General features: G+C 39.1%; 1 protein-coding gene across 1 annotated transcript in view; it reads left to right on the top strand.

The window, feature by feature from the left end:
- Positions 1–15,742, top strand: part of LOC121624435 (protocadherin-15-like) — a 181,265-nt gene that overhangs the window by 107,223 nt on the left and 58,300 nt on the right. Inside the window, exons 21-26 of the mRNA XM_041962063.1 lie at positions 716–835; positions 924–1,109; positions 3,590–3,826; positions 5,134–5,250; positions 7,031–7,171; positions 8,893–9,005. Of these exons, the coding sequence (XP_041817997.1) occupies positions 716–835; positions 924–1,109; positions 3,590–3,826; positions 5,134–5,250; positions 7,031–7,171; positions 8,893–9,005 (914 nt within the window). The remainder of the gene's footprint in view (positions 1–715; positions 836–923; positions 1,110–3,589; positions 3,827–5,133; positions 5,251–7,030; positions 7,172–8,892; positions 9,006–15,742) is intronic.

Here is a 15,742-nt window from a genome sequence, read left to right as displayed (position 1 = left end):
GTGCTACTTTTTTCCAAGTGAAAATTGAAACCACTGTCTCATCAACTCTTGAGCTGAGCAATCGCTACTGTTGGAACGCAAGTTTAATTCCTCTGGACAAGTTGCACTGAGGGTAAAAGAGAGCTGACAGCAGGAGAGATGCGAGACAGAGAGAGAGCAGATCGCCAACGTTTGTCTTTGTCACCTTGTCAAAGCTAAAATCCGTAAAGTTTGAATTTGTGCTCAGTGTGGGACATGAAGTACTTATTTATGCTGACATTTATGCATGCAAGTATGACTTCTCTTTGCTAGAATTTGAATAAAAATGCTTTGTATTAAAGGGTGTATTAGAATTACGGCTATTAAGGGTCAAAAGATCAGAGCCTATACAAATGAATTGTGAATGCATGCTGATTTGACAAAAGCTCCTTGAGTGAAAGTGTGAGGCAGGAAATGACACTGATAATTCTCTTGGAGTAATTTCCCACTCTCTCTCCCCCTCTCATACAGACACTCACGCATTCACTCCCGTATACGAATATTACACTCTTGTTTCTTCCAGAACAAGAGCATTGTAGATGTTCTTGGCTTGACTTCTTTCACACATAAATTTAGCTTGATTTCAGAGGAAATTTGCCTTTATTTAAGAGAACTAAGAGAAGGCAGTCTGATGAATTGCATGCATCCTCCTTTCTCATTGTTTTTGTGCATATATTTTCTCCGTGTCTGTGTTCAGGCTACAGATCCAGATCTGGGGTCAAGTGGTCAGGTCCATTATCGGCTCGTCAACCACCAGAGGCTGTTTTCCATCAATGCTACTGGAGCGATCAGAACTGCGGTGCCACTGGACAGAGAGGTCAGAGGACGTGATAGGTATGCTGTTGAATGCAATACAAAAAAAGATGGCGTAAACAGTTTGACTGTGACTCTCTGTCATCTTAAAGGTGAAAGGCCACTACTTTCTGATCGTTGAAGCCTGGGATGGTGCGGTGGACCCTCGCCGATCCAGATTAACACTGTCTGTCACCGTTCTGGATGTAGATGACAACAGCCCGATATTCACCCAGCAAACCTACAATGTCACCCTACCAGAGAACAGCCCCAAAGATACAGTCATATTACAGTTAAAGGTGAACTAATTATTTTGATGGATTTGTCCATTTGCAGCTAATGTGGTGTTGTTCTGCAGAGTATTCACTCAATGTCTTAGAAACTGTGAGATCTTACTAAACACTAGAGCCTGAACAATAAATCGTCCAGGCGTGATGTATTGGCTGATTTTAGCTTGATGCAGTTATATCTGTATCAGCTGTTTAATTAAATAAATGATTGAAACTTTCATTTAGAAGATGTCACCAGAGTGTTGCACGATAGGGGAAAATACCGTTTTTCACACAAACACCCTTTCAATTTGTTTTCCAGTTCAGAAAAGCATGTTTTAGGGTCAAATCAATACTGAACCACAGCAGTGCAACTGGACTCTAAATATTTTGGGAACAAATTTTTCTTTGGGCCCTGTGCAGTACACTCAGCGGTTGGATTGAATAGGTTTAAACTGCCATTTGAGTCCGTAGTATATGTTCAGTTGATATTCCAGTAGTGCTGCTAACCCCAGACTAACCTCTATTTCTGTTCTGGAGTTTTAAGCATAGCTTTGCTAAAGTAACACACCTGTTAATTCCAGTTAGTTCTAGGCATTATTGTGCACTTGTGACTGAAACAGGAACCTGCTCTTATTTAAACCTGCACAGACTTTAATGATAAGATCCCAGTTTCTTTTACAAACAGCTTGTGACTGCTTATACGCTTATTTAAAGTTGTAATCATTAAGACTTCAGTCCTGGTTGATTTGGCAATGACTTAAGTTACTGGTAGTAACAGCAAATTTGGTTTAAGACTATCCTGGGACCAGCAAAACAAACTGTTGTTTTAACAAAGACGTCAAGCAATATGTGGCCTTTTTCCAACGTTCTGTGAGTAATTATGATCTGATTTTATGCTGCAGACAGCGCGAGTCTGCAAACAGCAGGCTACACAGAAAGGAGTTGGCTACCTTGCTGAGAAGTTGTTGGTGTGCAGCATGTCACCTGCATCTCTGGAATATTAATACTCCCTGGAATATTTCAAACCGATCCGCTGTCATAAAATGCAGAAAGTGTCGTTTTGTCAATGAAACATGTTACATTTCCTGTCACTTCCTCATAATGAAAGTCAATTTGTGCTTTGCCAGGTAAATGCTGTTAATGTGAACCTGCAGCAATGTCGCCACAGACTCCCTGTTCTTGTTGCGAATACTTGCTGTAAATACTTGCAGCAGCACTTTCTTCAGTGGGCCATATGCTCAGTCACCATTGTGTCCCCTCATTTAGCGATAGGCAGTGACTGAAAATCTTTGAGATTTTTGCTTTAATTGTTGCACAGATGCCTCTTTTGTCTCTTTCTGCCCTTTCGGTCACCGCCTTGAATAAATGGACAGCATTTTGTTCTCCATGTACAAAAACATCCATTTTATTTAGAAAACCTTCATACAAAATAACATCTATTTCTAAAGAGGACTTTCTACAACCTAAAAGCATGAAAGACCATTCAAATACAGAGTAATCCTCTCAGCCATCTGACTGTACCACATCAAGCTTTTGTGGCAGGCGATTCTAAGATTTTCAATGGTAGCATATATATATGAGGTTATTTAACATTATAAACATAACCAAAAATGTGTAAAAACCAGGATAAAATGTTATTACATTACAGGTTAGAATGTTTTGAGTTCAAGATATTTATGACATAATACACAGGTTAATACATTGAGTTTTTGACTGGTTGAAGGCAGAGTGAGTGTATTTATCCTGGCAAAGAAAACAGAACAACAAAAGTCAAGTCAAACCATCAATAAACAAATGAGCAACTATTGTATTGTCACTGCCAATACTCAGTAAAGTGTCCAACAAACCATATGCAAATCCAAATTAAAACAGCCAGTTGTTTTACAGTCGCGTGACATGCTTAAATATAAATCCAGGCAACATTAGATTAAGATTAAGTTATTACTGCACTTTCAACCAGTCTGAAGCAAATTGGCTGCAGGTCAAAGCTGAGCCCTTGAATTCAGTTCAGTAAAAGCCCTCCGAGTCATAAATTCAGTTACAGGGTCCAGCCAATGAGCTTCATCATCATAGTCATACTTAGTTATTTACCTGCATCTTCTTTGGAACGGCAAAATTGGTTGATTGGTTCATTTTACATTCCATCCAGCACATGAGACATCTTTTAAAAGTCAGAACTTTAATTTGACAGCACTTGAAGACACACTGAGTGTGTCAGAAAAAGAGAAAAAAGACAGCTTTCCCCTTCAGCCACACAGTAAAATAGTTTCAGAAGGAAAAATAAGATATGGACCACCAGCTGGACTATAAATTTTACCACCACAGGCGTTTCAGACATACCAGCTCAACACAGACCTAATGAAAATACTACAGGCTGCTCCTAGCTCCAGCACATTGACATGCTTGTCCCTCTGGCAAATATTAAAAAAAAATTCAACTCTCCATAAAATTCACAAGGCAATGATATTACTTTCTCTCCCATCCTCTGACTCCCTCTCTCTCTGTAGGCGATAGACGCCGACCTCGGCTCCAACCTCACATATCGAATCAGAACTGAAGGCTTGGACCGGGAGACCGTTCAGCTTTTCCACATCGACCCAGTGACCGGAGAGCTGTCGGTTCTCAAAGTTCTGGACTACGAGGCGCTGACTGGCTCCAAACCCACGTACACATTCACTGTAGAGGCCATGGACACAGAGGGAACCATGCCTCCTGGACTTGCCTCTGTTACTGTCAGAATCATGGTGGGTGTTTTCATGAGTTGATTCGTCTATCTAAGCAGGACAGAAGGATCAGTGAGGCCAGTGTGTCTCTCTTTTAGTTCAGTGTCTTTACAGTTTCAGGGAAGAGTACTGTAATGGAAACATTGTGCGATGAAGCTTTATTGTGAAGACATAGAAAAGAACTTGGCATTGCGGCATTGCAGGCAACGCAGGATTCTAGCGTTTTCCAGCTGTGAAAAAATGACTGTGGAGGAGAAAGTGATTATTGTAGTCTTTGGAATCCCTCTTTTGTGTGTCCTGCGCCTACGAGATTACAGATCTAAACAAAAGCAAAGTGCTGCATGGCACGAAGCCACATAAATTGTTGGAGAAAGTCAAAAGTTGCTTGTTTACGTAGTGTTTGCTGACAAGCAACCCAGTTGGTTTTCAGTGCTGAGCAATCAACCAAATTACAGTGTATTGTCGGTGTCGGAAATTGGTTTAACCATTAATAATTGTTGAAACTTGTATGTACAGTGCAGCTATGTTGCCATGTAGGTTTTGTAAGCAGTTGAATGTTGTAATACCCTCTGCTGCTGCCAACTGGCAAGCTTCTTTTGTTTTCTTCCAAATGTGAGTGACTACTACAGACTGATATTTGTAGTGAAACAAAGACCTTCATCTGCTTTGTTTTCCCCTCCCCCTGACCTGCTCAGCTACAGAGGGAGTGTTCACTGTTTCTGATCCAGGTGTATCCGGCGTACTGACACTCAGGGGCCGTACCAGTGTCTTTTGCACGCATGAGCACATTTACTAAAAACGATGAAAAACGATGGTACCTTCATCGCTTGTTGGATGCTTTGACATCCAAGACTTTAGAGTTATAATTATAGCACTTAGCTGCCTTTCACACCATCTCTGCTTATGTATTGTTTTTCTTCTGCATCTCAATTTGACAACTGTGAAACAAGTTTTAAAATCCGCCATTCAGCCAAGTGATTAAAAAAAAAAAGGCACACAGGTTTTCCGTCCTGTGATCATCCCATTTACCGATAAAGGACATTTGGTTCTAAATCCAAGCCAAAACAAAACTGATTTGTGGCCTCCCTTGTGTATAATGTGCGCCTTTGTGAGTAATTTTGGGGACTGCAGAGCACAAGTGAAATGAGAATCGAGTGAAATTTTAAGAATAAGAGTGAAAGCAAAAAAACAACATGCCATCAAAGTCAATTTCATTAGTATTAAACATGGACATTTCAGGCACTGAGTGGAAAACAAAGTTTGGTTTACTGTATGTTTACAATGCTAATGCAATGCTACTGTGCGTCTGTGTGTTTATCTCTCTCCAGGACATGAATGACTTTTCTCCGGTATTCAGCCAGTCAGTGTACCGAGGCATGGTTGCCCCGAATGCTGTCAAGGGAACCATTGTAACCACAGTGATGGCCAATGACTCTGACCCTGCGGTGAGCATTTCCAGCTGCTGCTATTCAATCAAGCTGTTTTTTGCAGCCTGTTCCCTAAATTGTGTATGGGAATGATGCAAGATAATGACGCTTGTTTCCAGTCTGTGTGTGTTTTTGAATGTGTTTGCACTTTGTTCTTCAGTGAAGCCATTTTTTTGTCATTGTTGTTGTTGTTGGTTTTTTTTACCCCTGTGTAGCACTTAGTGATACCTCAATTGGGCTTTTAACTCTAAACATCTTTGTAATATAGGCTGGTTTATTCTGCTTGCTGTAAAATGAAGGTTAGCTCACTTTAGAGTTCCATTGTGAGCTATTAGATAGTCTGGTGCACTTAACCCCGGGTTTTAAGGGTTGTAAAATGCTCATACCGGGGTCTAAGTGCAGTGTGAATATAGCTTGAGCAGGGATTTGCTGAGTCACACAGCCTTTTGTTTAGATGCACCACTGAAACGCTGTGGCTGTATGAAAAATAGCTCTCATCTTTATCGGAAACAGAAAACAACCAGTTGGTAAATTTGCAATATTATTGCATGGTAAATCACCAAATAAATATTTATGAAAAAAAGACCGAAAGCACAAAAGTATCTTAACTTTGCAGTGCTGCTCGAAAAGCCATGATTTTATTTTTCATTCATCTCAATGTGATATCTTCTACACTGGCAGTGTTGCCCCATAAGCCTCTTTAAAAGCCCTGTCTTCCTTTTACTAATGTGCTTGCCGTCTTCCTACATCAGCAGAATTGATTCAGACTCAAGGTTTAAGCATCTTGCTAGACTCTCTTGGGTTAAAAAATAACATTATACTGTCCAGCCTGTTTGCCTTAAAGGCTCCCAGAGCTCAAACAAGGTACTAAGTAGCACCTTAACAGCCCTTGATATAACATTCGAGAGTCAGTGTCCTTCCCTTCATCCTGAAAATTTACCTCTGAAGTACAAATCTTTAGAAGAATTCGTCACAGTGAAATTTTTGATGACTCACTATGAGCTGTTATTTAATGAAAGCTTACAGTGGAGCAGACAGCTTTGAAGTACTGCAGTGCTCCTACAAAATCAAACTCATTTCAGAAGATGTTTACCGCGTGCATTATTTTAATAAAAAAGATCTATACTGTTTTTACACTTTGTTTGTGTTTAGTGCCGTTTCTGGAGATGTTTTTCAGACTTCTAATTTGATACTGACACAGAATCTGTTAGTGGTGTTGCAGCAAAAGTCTGTTCATGGAAATATGACCTTGAATAACTTCCTATGTGGCTCTGTAGCAACTCTCTCATTAACATGAGACCCTGGTCTGGTCACAGCTACTTTATAGCTGATTGATTGATTCAGATTGGTTAACATGTGGAGAGATCCTGATCCAGAGTGGGTAAAACTCAACCAGATATTATACAAAATAGTGTAATTTTATGTATTTCTTGACATTTTGAGTCAAATTAGTGATATAAACTGATGGCGCTCATTATCCCTTAAGAGGTTCAAGATCATCTGAGAACCTAAACTTGGACCTGTTTATCCCCAAGTGGTGATGTGTGAGTCCGAACTGTATCATATGTATTTGGACAGGAAGACTTTTAGACATTTAGGTCCAAACTAATTGCTTTGGATATTAAATATACCGTAACATTCATTACGCAGTTATCACTACAATATGTTTTTAATTTGATGCTACTTTCCAAATAGTCTGTAAGAGTGGCAGCTTTCCAGAAAGCAAGCAAGACACATTTCATCTTAATGTCACATTCATCTGAATCTGTCATCCTAAGTGTAGTTTTTCTCTTCCCAGGGTACCCCAGCAGGTCTAGTGCGCTATAAAGTGGACCAGGAGGCTTATCCATACTCTGCCAGTATATTTGGTGTGGAGGAAAAGACAGGAAATGTAGTAACCAGAGTAAACCTCAACGAGGAGCCCAACCTCAAGTTCAGCGTGAGTATCCACACACACTGTTTAATTTACAGGTCATCGATAATCCATAATGTACACCATGTTGTGTGCCAGCGGTCAGGACCCACACAGGGGTTACATGAGGTTATAAGAAGATTTCCTGGAGAGTAAATTTGAAAAACAAATTCTGCTACACGAGGTGATATTTATTTCATGTTATTTATTTTTTTGACTTTGACTTTTTGACTGCAGCATTGTGTAAAAGATGTCTGTGGCTCAGTTGTGTTGTGACACTGATCAGAACTGGATACCTCTGATTAATAATAATAAGTCGTTTTTTTGCACCGATAACAACACAATTTTATTTTTCTTTTACACTTGCGTCATAGATGTTATAAAACATACACACATACAATGAGAAGATATTAACTTCCATCAGACAGTCATTACCTCAGTGTATTAAATATAACCATGTGGCATCTACTGTATATCACAATGTAAATTAGGTATGCGGCACCACTTAAGGTAATTCCCAATCAATCAAATTGATTTACTCCAACTGTAAACACTGGCACCAGGGCTGTAGTCCAATAAAGAGATCATCCAGGAGAAGATTTATCTGATGCATCCCTGTTTTGCTGTAGCTTTTGCTGTATAGTGGGTGGAGGATTAGGACAACATCACATGAACCTGAGTCTTTAAAATGGATTTGATCATCATTCTCAGATTGCACTGGCTTACTTCTAGCATTTGTGTACATAAAGTGTCTCTGTGCAGAGCACTCTTATACGTAAATCCCTCCCCACTGTACAGAGTATACCGCAGTAGCTTATGAGTTTCAAAACTGCCTTTCCCAGCTGCACTCCAAATGGGGCTTTGGGCCATGCTAATTTCATCTTTTCATTGGGCTTTAATTAACACAACAAGGATTCAGCGTCCTCTGAAGATGTCACTCAGGGGACTAATTCTACCTCGTTTGCTCCCAATAACTCAAACAAAATGAATCCGTCCAACACTGAGTACAATTTTTGGATTATGACAGAGATGAATATTGTCTGAGGTATTATTTTTACAAGGACACATACTCAGACAATGTCACTGACATGTAGCAAACAACTTAAATTCCTTGCATCAAATTATACAGACAGGCACAGCTTTAGGTATAGGTACACATCGGAACATTTCAGCGAGTGCCATTGGAAAAAAAGTCATTGTGCCATTGAAGGTAAAGTTATCTATGTATTCAGTGGGTTCCTGGTTAAAGCGTGAGTTATTGTGTAAATATATAGAAGGGCAATTCAGTATCAGTAACAGAATAAGAGGAAGGAAACCCAATATTTCAGTGTCTTGATATTTAAGCTTTTCCCTCATTAAGATTCCTTTGGGTCCAGTTAACAGTAGTTACCTCCCCAATTAAATGAAGAAGAAAGGCTAAGCAGGAAAAAATGAGCACCCCAGCGGGTGCATACTCATCCTGTTCTCAAATTCCCATGCTAATAATGTGCTCTTAGAATGCGAGCAACAATGATGCAGACATTCATTCGGGTTTATTATCAGCCTGTCACGTATTAGCTGCATCAATTTATTTGGCTGTCTCCACTGTTAGCAGACTGTCAAAAGGTGTGAGCTGCTTTTTTTTGCAATGTTAGCGGGCATAAACCGAGAACAGTGGCAGCGCTAGACAGCCATGTTGCAGACAATAATGTGGATATCTACTGAGTGTGTCGACTCTGTCTTTACCCGTGTGTGTGTTGTACTGACAGCTGGTGGTGGTGGCCTATGATGATGGTGAGCCTGCAAAGGAGAACACAACTCGAGTAGAGATCACAGTCCTCCAGCCTTCTGTCATTCCCGTGTTCACTCAGGAAGAATACAGGTACACACACACATACTGTATACACTGCATGCTTTTATAATCCTTAAAATTTCAGTTCTGATTGATGTGGCAACACCTGCTGTTACTGGTGATAACAAATAGAACATCATAGCAATACAAGCACCATAGGACTGTTCTAAATGACATATTCATGGTTCACTGGGGTCAGGAAACGCATTTTGAGCAGGTACTCTGCTAAAAATACACCTGAAGCAACGTCTGGATCTAAAGATTTGTTGTCTGTTAGCTATACTGTGCTTATATTGTTGCAAACGTGCTTGGTCTTCAAAGCTCAAAATTTCAATTCATCTAGTACGTGCATGTGCCTTGTGCATGTGCATGCCATTGGAGTCCAGTGCAGGGATGGCGGTCTTCACCATTGACAATGCAAACTACTACCTGATGATGATAAGTCGTGTTACAATTGTGTTTATGTGACAAAAGCCTTAGGAAATACAACATTAATGCACAATTGTCGCCATTCATTCAATTGTTGCCATTCATGCACACATCTGAATGGTTACATGTAGCAAACTGCACATGGAAAGAAAAGATCTCTGCCATGAAGCTTGCTGTCCCAAGTCTTACTTCCTAAAACGGCACAATACATGCACAGTTCTTTCTCTTAGTAAATCAATACTACACTTGTTGGTGGTCTTGTTGTTGATAAGACCTGCTGAATGCAAAGGTTTCAAAGTGGCTTTTTTGACCAAAAAAAGAAAGAAATGTCTGGCTACCTGAGCATCTGTCTGTAGGAGCTGTAAATTACCAATAAAGCACCAATAAACCTGGGGGCTAATATCACACGCTCCATCAGACTGTCCCACACACAAACTCACACAGAGAGTTTACACTCTGAGTCAAAATGTGAGAATGAACCCATTTATTTGTTGCAAGGGTGGAAATCCTATGGAGAGAGAGACATTCATCTCAATTTCACCAGGAAAAGAAGTGTCGAAGTGGATGGAATGCAGAGGATGGTCGTTGCTCCTCTCGACTAAGACAGATGATTTGTTTTCCATCTGAAAATTAATAAATGACATCACCATAGGTGTAATTAAGATATGAAGAAGAAGGTTTAACATGCAAACAACAGAGTCTATAATGATTAACTTTTCTCTGATGGATTAAAGCTAAGAGCACTTAATATGAGTCTGCCATATTTCACTGTAAGCCATTAAAAATATATCAACACAGCCATGCAAAATCACACTCTAATGCCTGGTAGTGTGAAAACATTATCTGATGATTAGATGATTTTTTTTACATAAATGTTTTCTCAGATCAGATGTTCTGCACATGCATGTACACACACACCCACACACACACATACACACATGCACACACGTGTACCTACATTTTTTTGTCTTATTTTGGCATTTTTCTGAGAACCTGTCTGAATATTTAAGAGAAGCATATAAATAGCCTCTAGAGCCTAAATGTCCTCATTTTGAAAAATGATCCTCACTCCAAAGGTTAACACTGGTCCTCACAAAGATAGCAGTGCGAACACATTCACAATAAAACAGAAGTTAAGTCTGAAGAGCGTGATGTTTACTTGTCCGATTTAGTTTTGACTACTACTTAAATGATGTGCTTTAGTGTCCAGAAAAGAATAAAAATAGAAAATGTATGAACTTTGGCATTTGTTTTTCCACTCAGAACAAATACATACAGATATGGCAGCAGCACACTTTACACGTCTGCTGCAAATGTATATAAAAGAAACAGGCACTCGTAAAAGGGCACATTGAGCGGTCGCTTCCTTTGTGCTCACCATTGGTCTGTCTGTGACCCGGCATCAGTGGTTGATGGGCTTTACAGTTCTTTTGCATGTTTTGAGTGTATTAGAATTTTGCGAAACTGGCCGACCATGCAGTGTAACAGCATATAGAGAGTTGTTTACAAAACAGGAATACATTAAAAGCCTGATGCCAAAATGTCATAAAGAAATGTCTCTGATATTCTTTAAGTCCAAAACAAAGCAAAAAAAAAAAGTGTTTTCCTTCATTCTCTGGATGTAGAAACGTCTACCTGCTGAAGCTGTAAAATAATATTAAGTGTGATGGACTGATATATTTTTGTAAAGACAGCACTGACACTACACACGCTGTTTTATTCATTGTGTTCTGAAATGCCAATAAATCCTGTGCCTACAAACTACAAACTCAACCGACATTAATAAAATATACTCTAACCTGATGTGCAGACACGTACTAACTCTCCCTCTAAAGTTTTCATTGTAACTCTTCCAGTTGGTGCTTCTTTTATGAGGGCATGGGGTCACCTCAGGTTTTCTCTTCTCTGATTGGCTGTGTTTACTGAGGGTTTGAGTGAGATCTGATGTAAAATTGGTCTATAATCTACAGCTATTATCCCTCTGTTTATTTTGATCAGTTATTTTTCCCATATTATCTCATCGTTCATTAAATATACAAACATTTTTTCTCTTTTACTCTTCTAGTTATTCTTCTCTGTCCCGTTACAGTCATTCTCAGTCGTTTATTTGGCCTTATTTTTCCTCAATGCAGCAGCCTCTAAAACTCCTGGTTTTCGTCAGCCTCTCTATATGTGTATTTGTCCCTCTATAATGATGGTGAAGGAAGTGAATTGGTCTCTTTCCATTTGATTGCTTGTTATGTTGTCTGTCAGGCACATTATTGAAGACATCAGACTTGGATGAAAATTGCACAAGAGGATGCTTATAAACATCATATTTTTCCAAATGTTTCAAAATGACTGTTTTGAGCGGAAACCATGTCAAACCTTGAGCCAATCAAAGTGAGCTTTTTGCGACTGTTTGTTCGAGGGATGGCATTAGTTTGTGTCATTTTTTTCCCCTCTCTTACAGAGTTTGTTTCCTTTTTATACATCTTCCTGTCTCTCTCATCATGCCTACCTTTATCACACGTCAAAGCACTCCACAGTCTCAGGCATTTACTGTGATGCAACTCACTTTCACGTAGCTTACTTGCCATCTGTCATGCATCATGCAAGAATCACCCAACTGCCTCTGTGACAGCTTAGTATTCAATATTCGATTCAACAACAATCGCACCTTGGGATGCTGATTTTGTAGCCAAAATGTATCTCCATTTACATTTCAGTTGCTTTTGGCATCCTTTATTCAAACACCTGAGCACCATACATTTAGATCTAAGCTAATGAGCTTGTTTAGAGTTAGTAATTTGCAACATCAGTGTCAATACAGACATATTTCCCACTGTAACAGACAACATTTCAAGATGTCAAGCTTTGTCTTTCACAAGAGCCAAGTAAAGCTCCTCTCTATTTTTAGGAAAAGGGTTAGAGGCAAGAGAGAGAGATGTCAGCCAGCCATATAATACTGCATTTATGAATATGTAACATAGCTTCCAGCTAAAGGTGCTTGTGCTTGACTATGTGACTGTGCACGAGAATCTGTGTGTATTTATTAATCAATACAAAGTTCACATTAATGCATACATACATTTTTATCTTTGTGCACAGTGGATGTCCCTTTCCAGGGGTTGTTTGTCTTTTGTATGTCTCTTTTGGTGCATGCATGTGTTGTATTGTACATTTTTGTGCTTGTATTCTAGTGTGTGTGTGAGAGAGAGTTTCTAGTTCTTGTAATTCCATGTTGTATTCACACAGAGTCGGGTGTACCAGCTTTGAATTAATTATCCCAGCTTTATTGAATAAAAGCTAACCATTGTACCAGTGTGGTTTTAAGAGCTTACTAATGCAGCTTAATGATTTTGTATGGTTTCAACACACAGGACCCTAGCCATGGGCAAGGCTGAGTTAGTAATAATCAGTCCTCTGTTGAACAAGAGAGTTACAATAAGAGAAGGGATCTGTTAAAAGCCATTTTTTGGCAAAGTATACATTTAATGTTCATCGCTATATTGAAATGTAGAAATTTCACATGTCTTATTAGATCCAAAATTGTTTATCTGCACATGTTTTTGTGTGGGTGGCATTACTTTATAAAGGGCATGTTAGGTAAAAGCCATCATGTGCTGAACAGCCAAACCACAAAGCTACAATCTTACCATCTGATAGTCAGCCAGTTTATCCGTGCATTTCAGTTCAATAGAGGATAGTGGCCACTCAACCACAAAACTTCAAAACAAGCCAGACTTTCAGTAACATTTCTTGGTGGAACACCCCCACTGAGAAAAAGTTTCCTTCCTCCTCATCGCCAGACCAACTAAATAATCTTGTGAGGGCTTGCCGAATCATACTCAGGGCACTTTTAAAGATACCAACATTTTCTGTTGTTTTGACTTAGTACTCGCAAACTGCTTTTCAGTTGAAACAGCCCAGCTTAAAGTGCTGACTTTCAGCTTCAAGTGTGTTTCAGGTTGTTCACATCCACATTGGGTGAGCAGTGTTGGACATTTTTACCCTCAGGGGCATGTATAAAAATGGTCTACAATTTCTTGCACGGTTCATTGAATGATGATAGCTGAAAGTCAGCACTTTAACCTTTGTAATGTTAGTTTTCATATACAATGCAGTACAGAGCCAAAACAAAAAGTGTCTTTACGCAGACAAGATGCGTAATGCAGATTTTCAGATTGCCATTATTGTAAAAATTGTTGTAGACATTGTCTTTTAATTTATTTAATAATATAAGAAGCTATGTCACATACTCAACAGAGAATTTGAACATTTTAGTTATAAAACATGTAGATTTCTAACATTTTGTTCATGTTTGTCTGGAGGAAACAGTGTTTGTATGCATTAAAGTTGAATATGTTGAGGTACAGACACACATGCACAGACACACTCATATACTCACAGCGCTCTGAGACTGAGTGCCAGCGAAGCATAGCTTTGGCACTATAACCTGCTGTTTGTGCATTTTCACTCTGTGGGTTTCTAATCTAGTAAAATAGTTAACAAGCAGAGGAGGGAAGTTTGTTAAATCATTGTAGCAAATGTGTGTGGGCCAGAATTTGTCCCCCTTCTCTTTCTCTCCTTCTCCCCCTCTCTCTGTCTTCTCACTGTAGGAGCATCCTTGCACCTGCAGAATTAGTATGCAGTCGGTAGCACATACATGTGAATAGTTATCAGCTGCCAGGGGCAATTATCAGCATGAGGTTAAGTGAACAGAAAGAAAATATTGCGTCTTCAAAGATTATTGAAATCTACAAACCCCTCCCACCACTTTCCTTATTTGTGTATGCATGTGCAAGCATGGGAGCATGCATGTGTGCCTGTGTGTGTGTGATTGTTTATCTGTGAATGCAGCCCCCCCATGCTGTCAAAATGCCTCATAGTCTGTTACTTTGTTAATGAATCTAATTAGAAAGTGTTGAGAGTTAAGAGCCAAAGCTCTTCTAAACATGAAAGCTTTGTTTTTAATCAAGAAATTTAGTTAAAGATTGCAATATGTTGCTTTGTCTTGCGTCATTACAAAGATAGAGATAAAACAGTACACCATGGTCAGAGATTTAGCAAAATCAGGTCTTATCTATCAGCTTCTCTGCACTGGTATACAGTTTACACTCTATTCAAGAATTACAGGAAGGCCAGTGATGATCAAAGGCCTCCTATATGGTAAATATTCATTATTTCTGAAGATTTATGCTTCATCAAAACACTCTTTACAAAAATACATATGTTCTCTCTGTCTGACTGAGAATCAACGTCAGCCTTACAAAATGAACATTAATCCATCAGATAACTTGTAGGTAAAGCTTGATGCAACAAACACTGCTCTTGAAACCACTCTGACATCAGAGGCTGAAAAGTTGTTATTCTTCTGTAAACAGAGAACGTCCATATGAGTCTGGAAATGAGCCGAGTGGATAGCTTGCAAATCTAGAGCGTATGTATCTCAGCTATAAAAGACCACCTCCATGATAGATTCATGTTACGAAGGTTTGTATTAGTCTGAGACCAGTAATATTTCCAAACAAATTGTGAAATTTTGACTCACCACATATATCTTTCGAAGAAGAGCCGCTGGAAGTTTGCCTGTTGCAGCAACCACTTCCTTTTGGCTTATTTTGGGAGTTTTTTAAAGAAATCAAAGAGTGTTGTATAGAGACACTGCTTGTTGTGCTGACTCAGCCTTTTGAAGAGGGTGTGCTTCCTAGCTCAATAACGGAGGCTTGTATTTCTTTGATTCACAAGTGGGGCAGACCACTAGATGAGTGTTCTTCTTTCGTGTCTGCAGACCAGACTGGTACACTAGAACATAATTCCTGCCATAACACAGTTATTAACTATCGTACAAACATGGTTCTACGGTAAAAGACAAGGCGTCGGTTCTATCATTGGATGCCAAAAAGAGCTGCATTGAAACATTGGCAAAACAGCACAAAATATCGTTGTAGGCTGATGATATATTACTCTACCTATTGAATCCTGCTAACCGAGTTAGTAAGCTTATTGATTTGTTGTCTACATTCTCTGGATACAAGATTAACTACTCAAAATCTGAGGTGATGCCTCTCTCCAAGCAGGATCTTGTATACCCGCCGATGCTTCCCCTTTTCAATGGTCTCTATCAGTTTTTTTTAAAATACTTTATTTATAGTTTTTCATTTATAAACAAACATGCCCCCCCCACCCCCAATAATCAAGACTGAAAAAATAAATAATACAAACTGTATACTAACAAAATAATAATAACAATAATAATAACAAAAACAATTATTGAATGAGTACATCTATAAATAAGTAAACATATGCAAACACCTAGGATTTATGTATTACCCATATTTATACGAAACATAGGA

This window comes from Chelmon rostratus, chromosome 21 (genome assembly GCF_017976325.1).
Source record: "Chelmon rostratus isolate fCheRos1 chromosome 21, fCheRos1.pri, whole genome shotgun sequence".
Taxonomy (NCBI): domain Eukaryota; kingdom Metazoa; phylum Chordata; class Actinopteri; order Chaetodontiformes; family Chaetodontidae; genus Chelmon; species Chelmon rostratus.
Note: the sequence above shows the minus strand (reverse complement) of the source record. Positions and strands in the feature narration are given on the sequence as shown.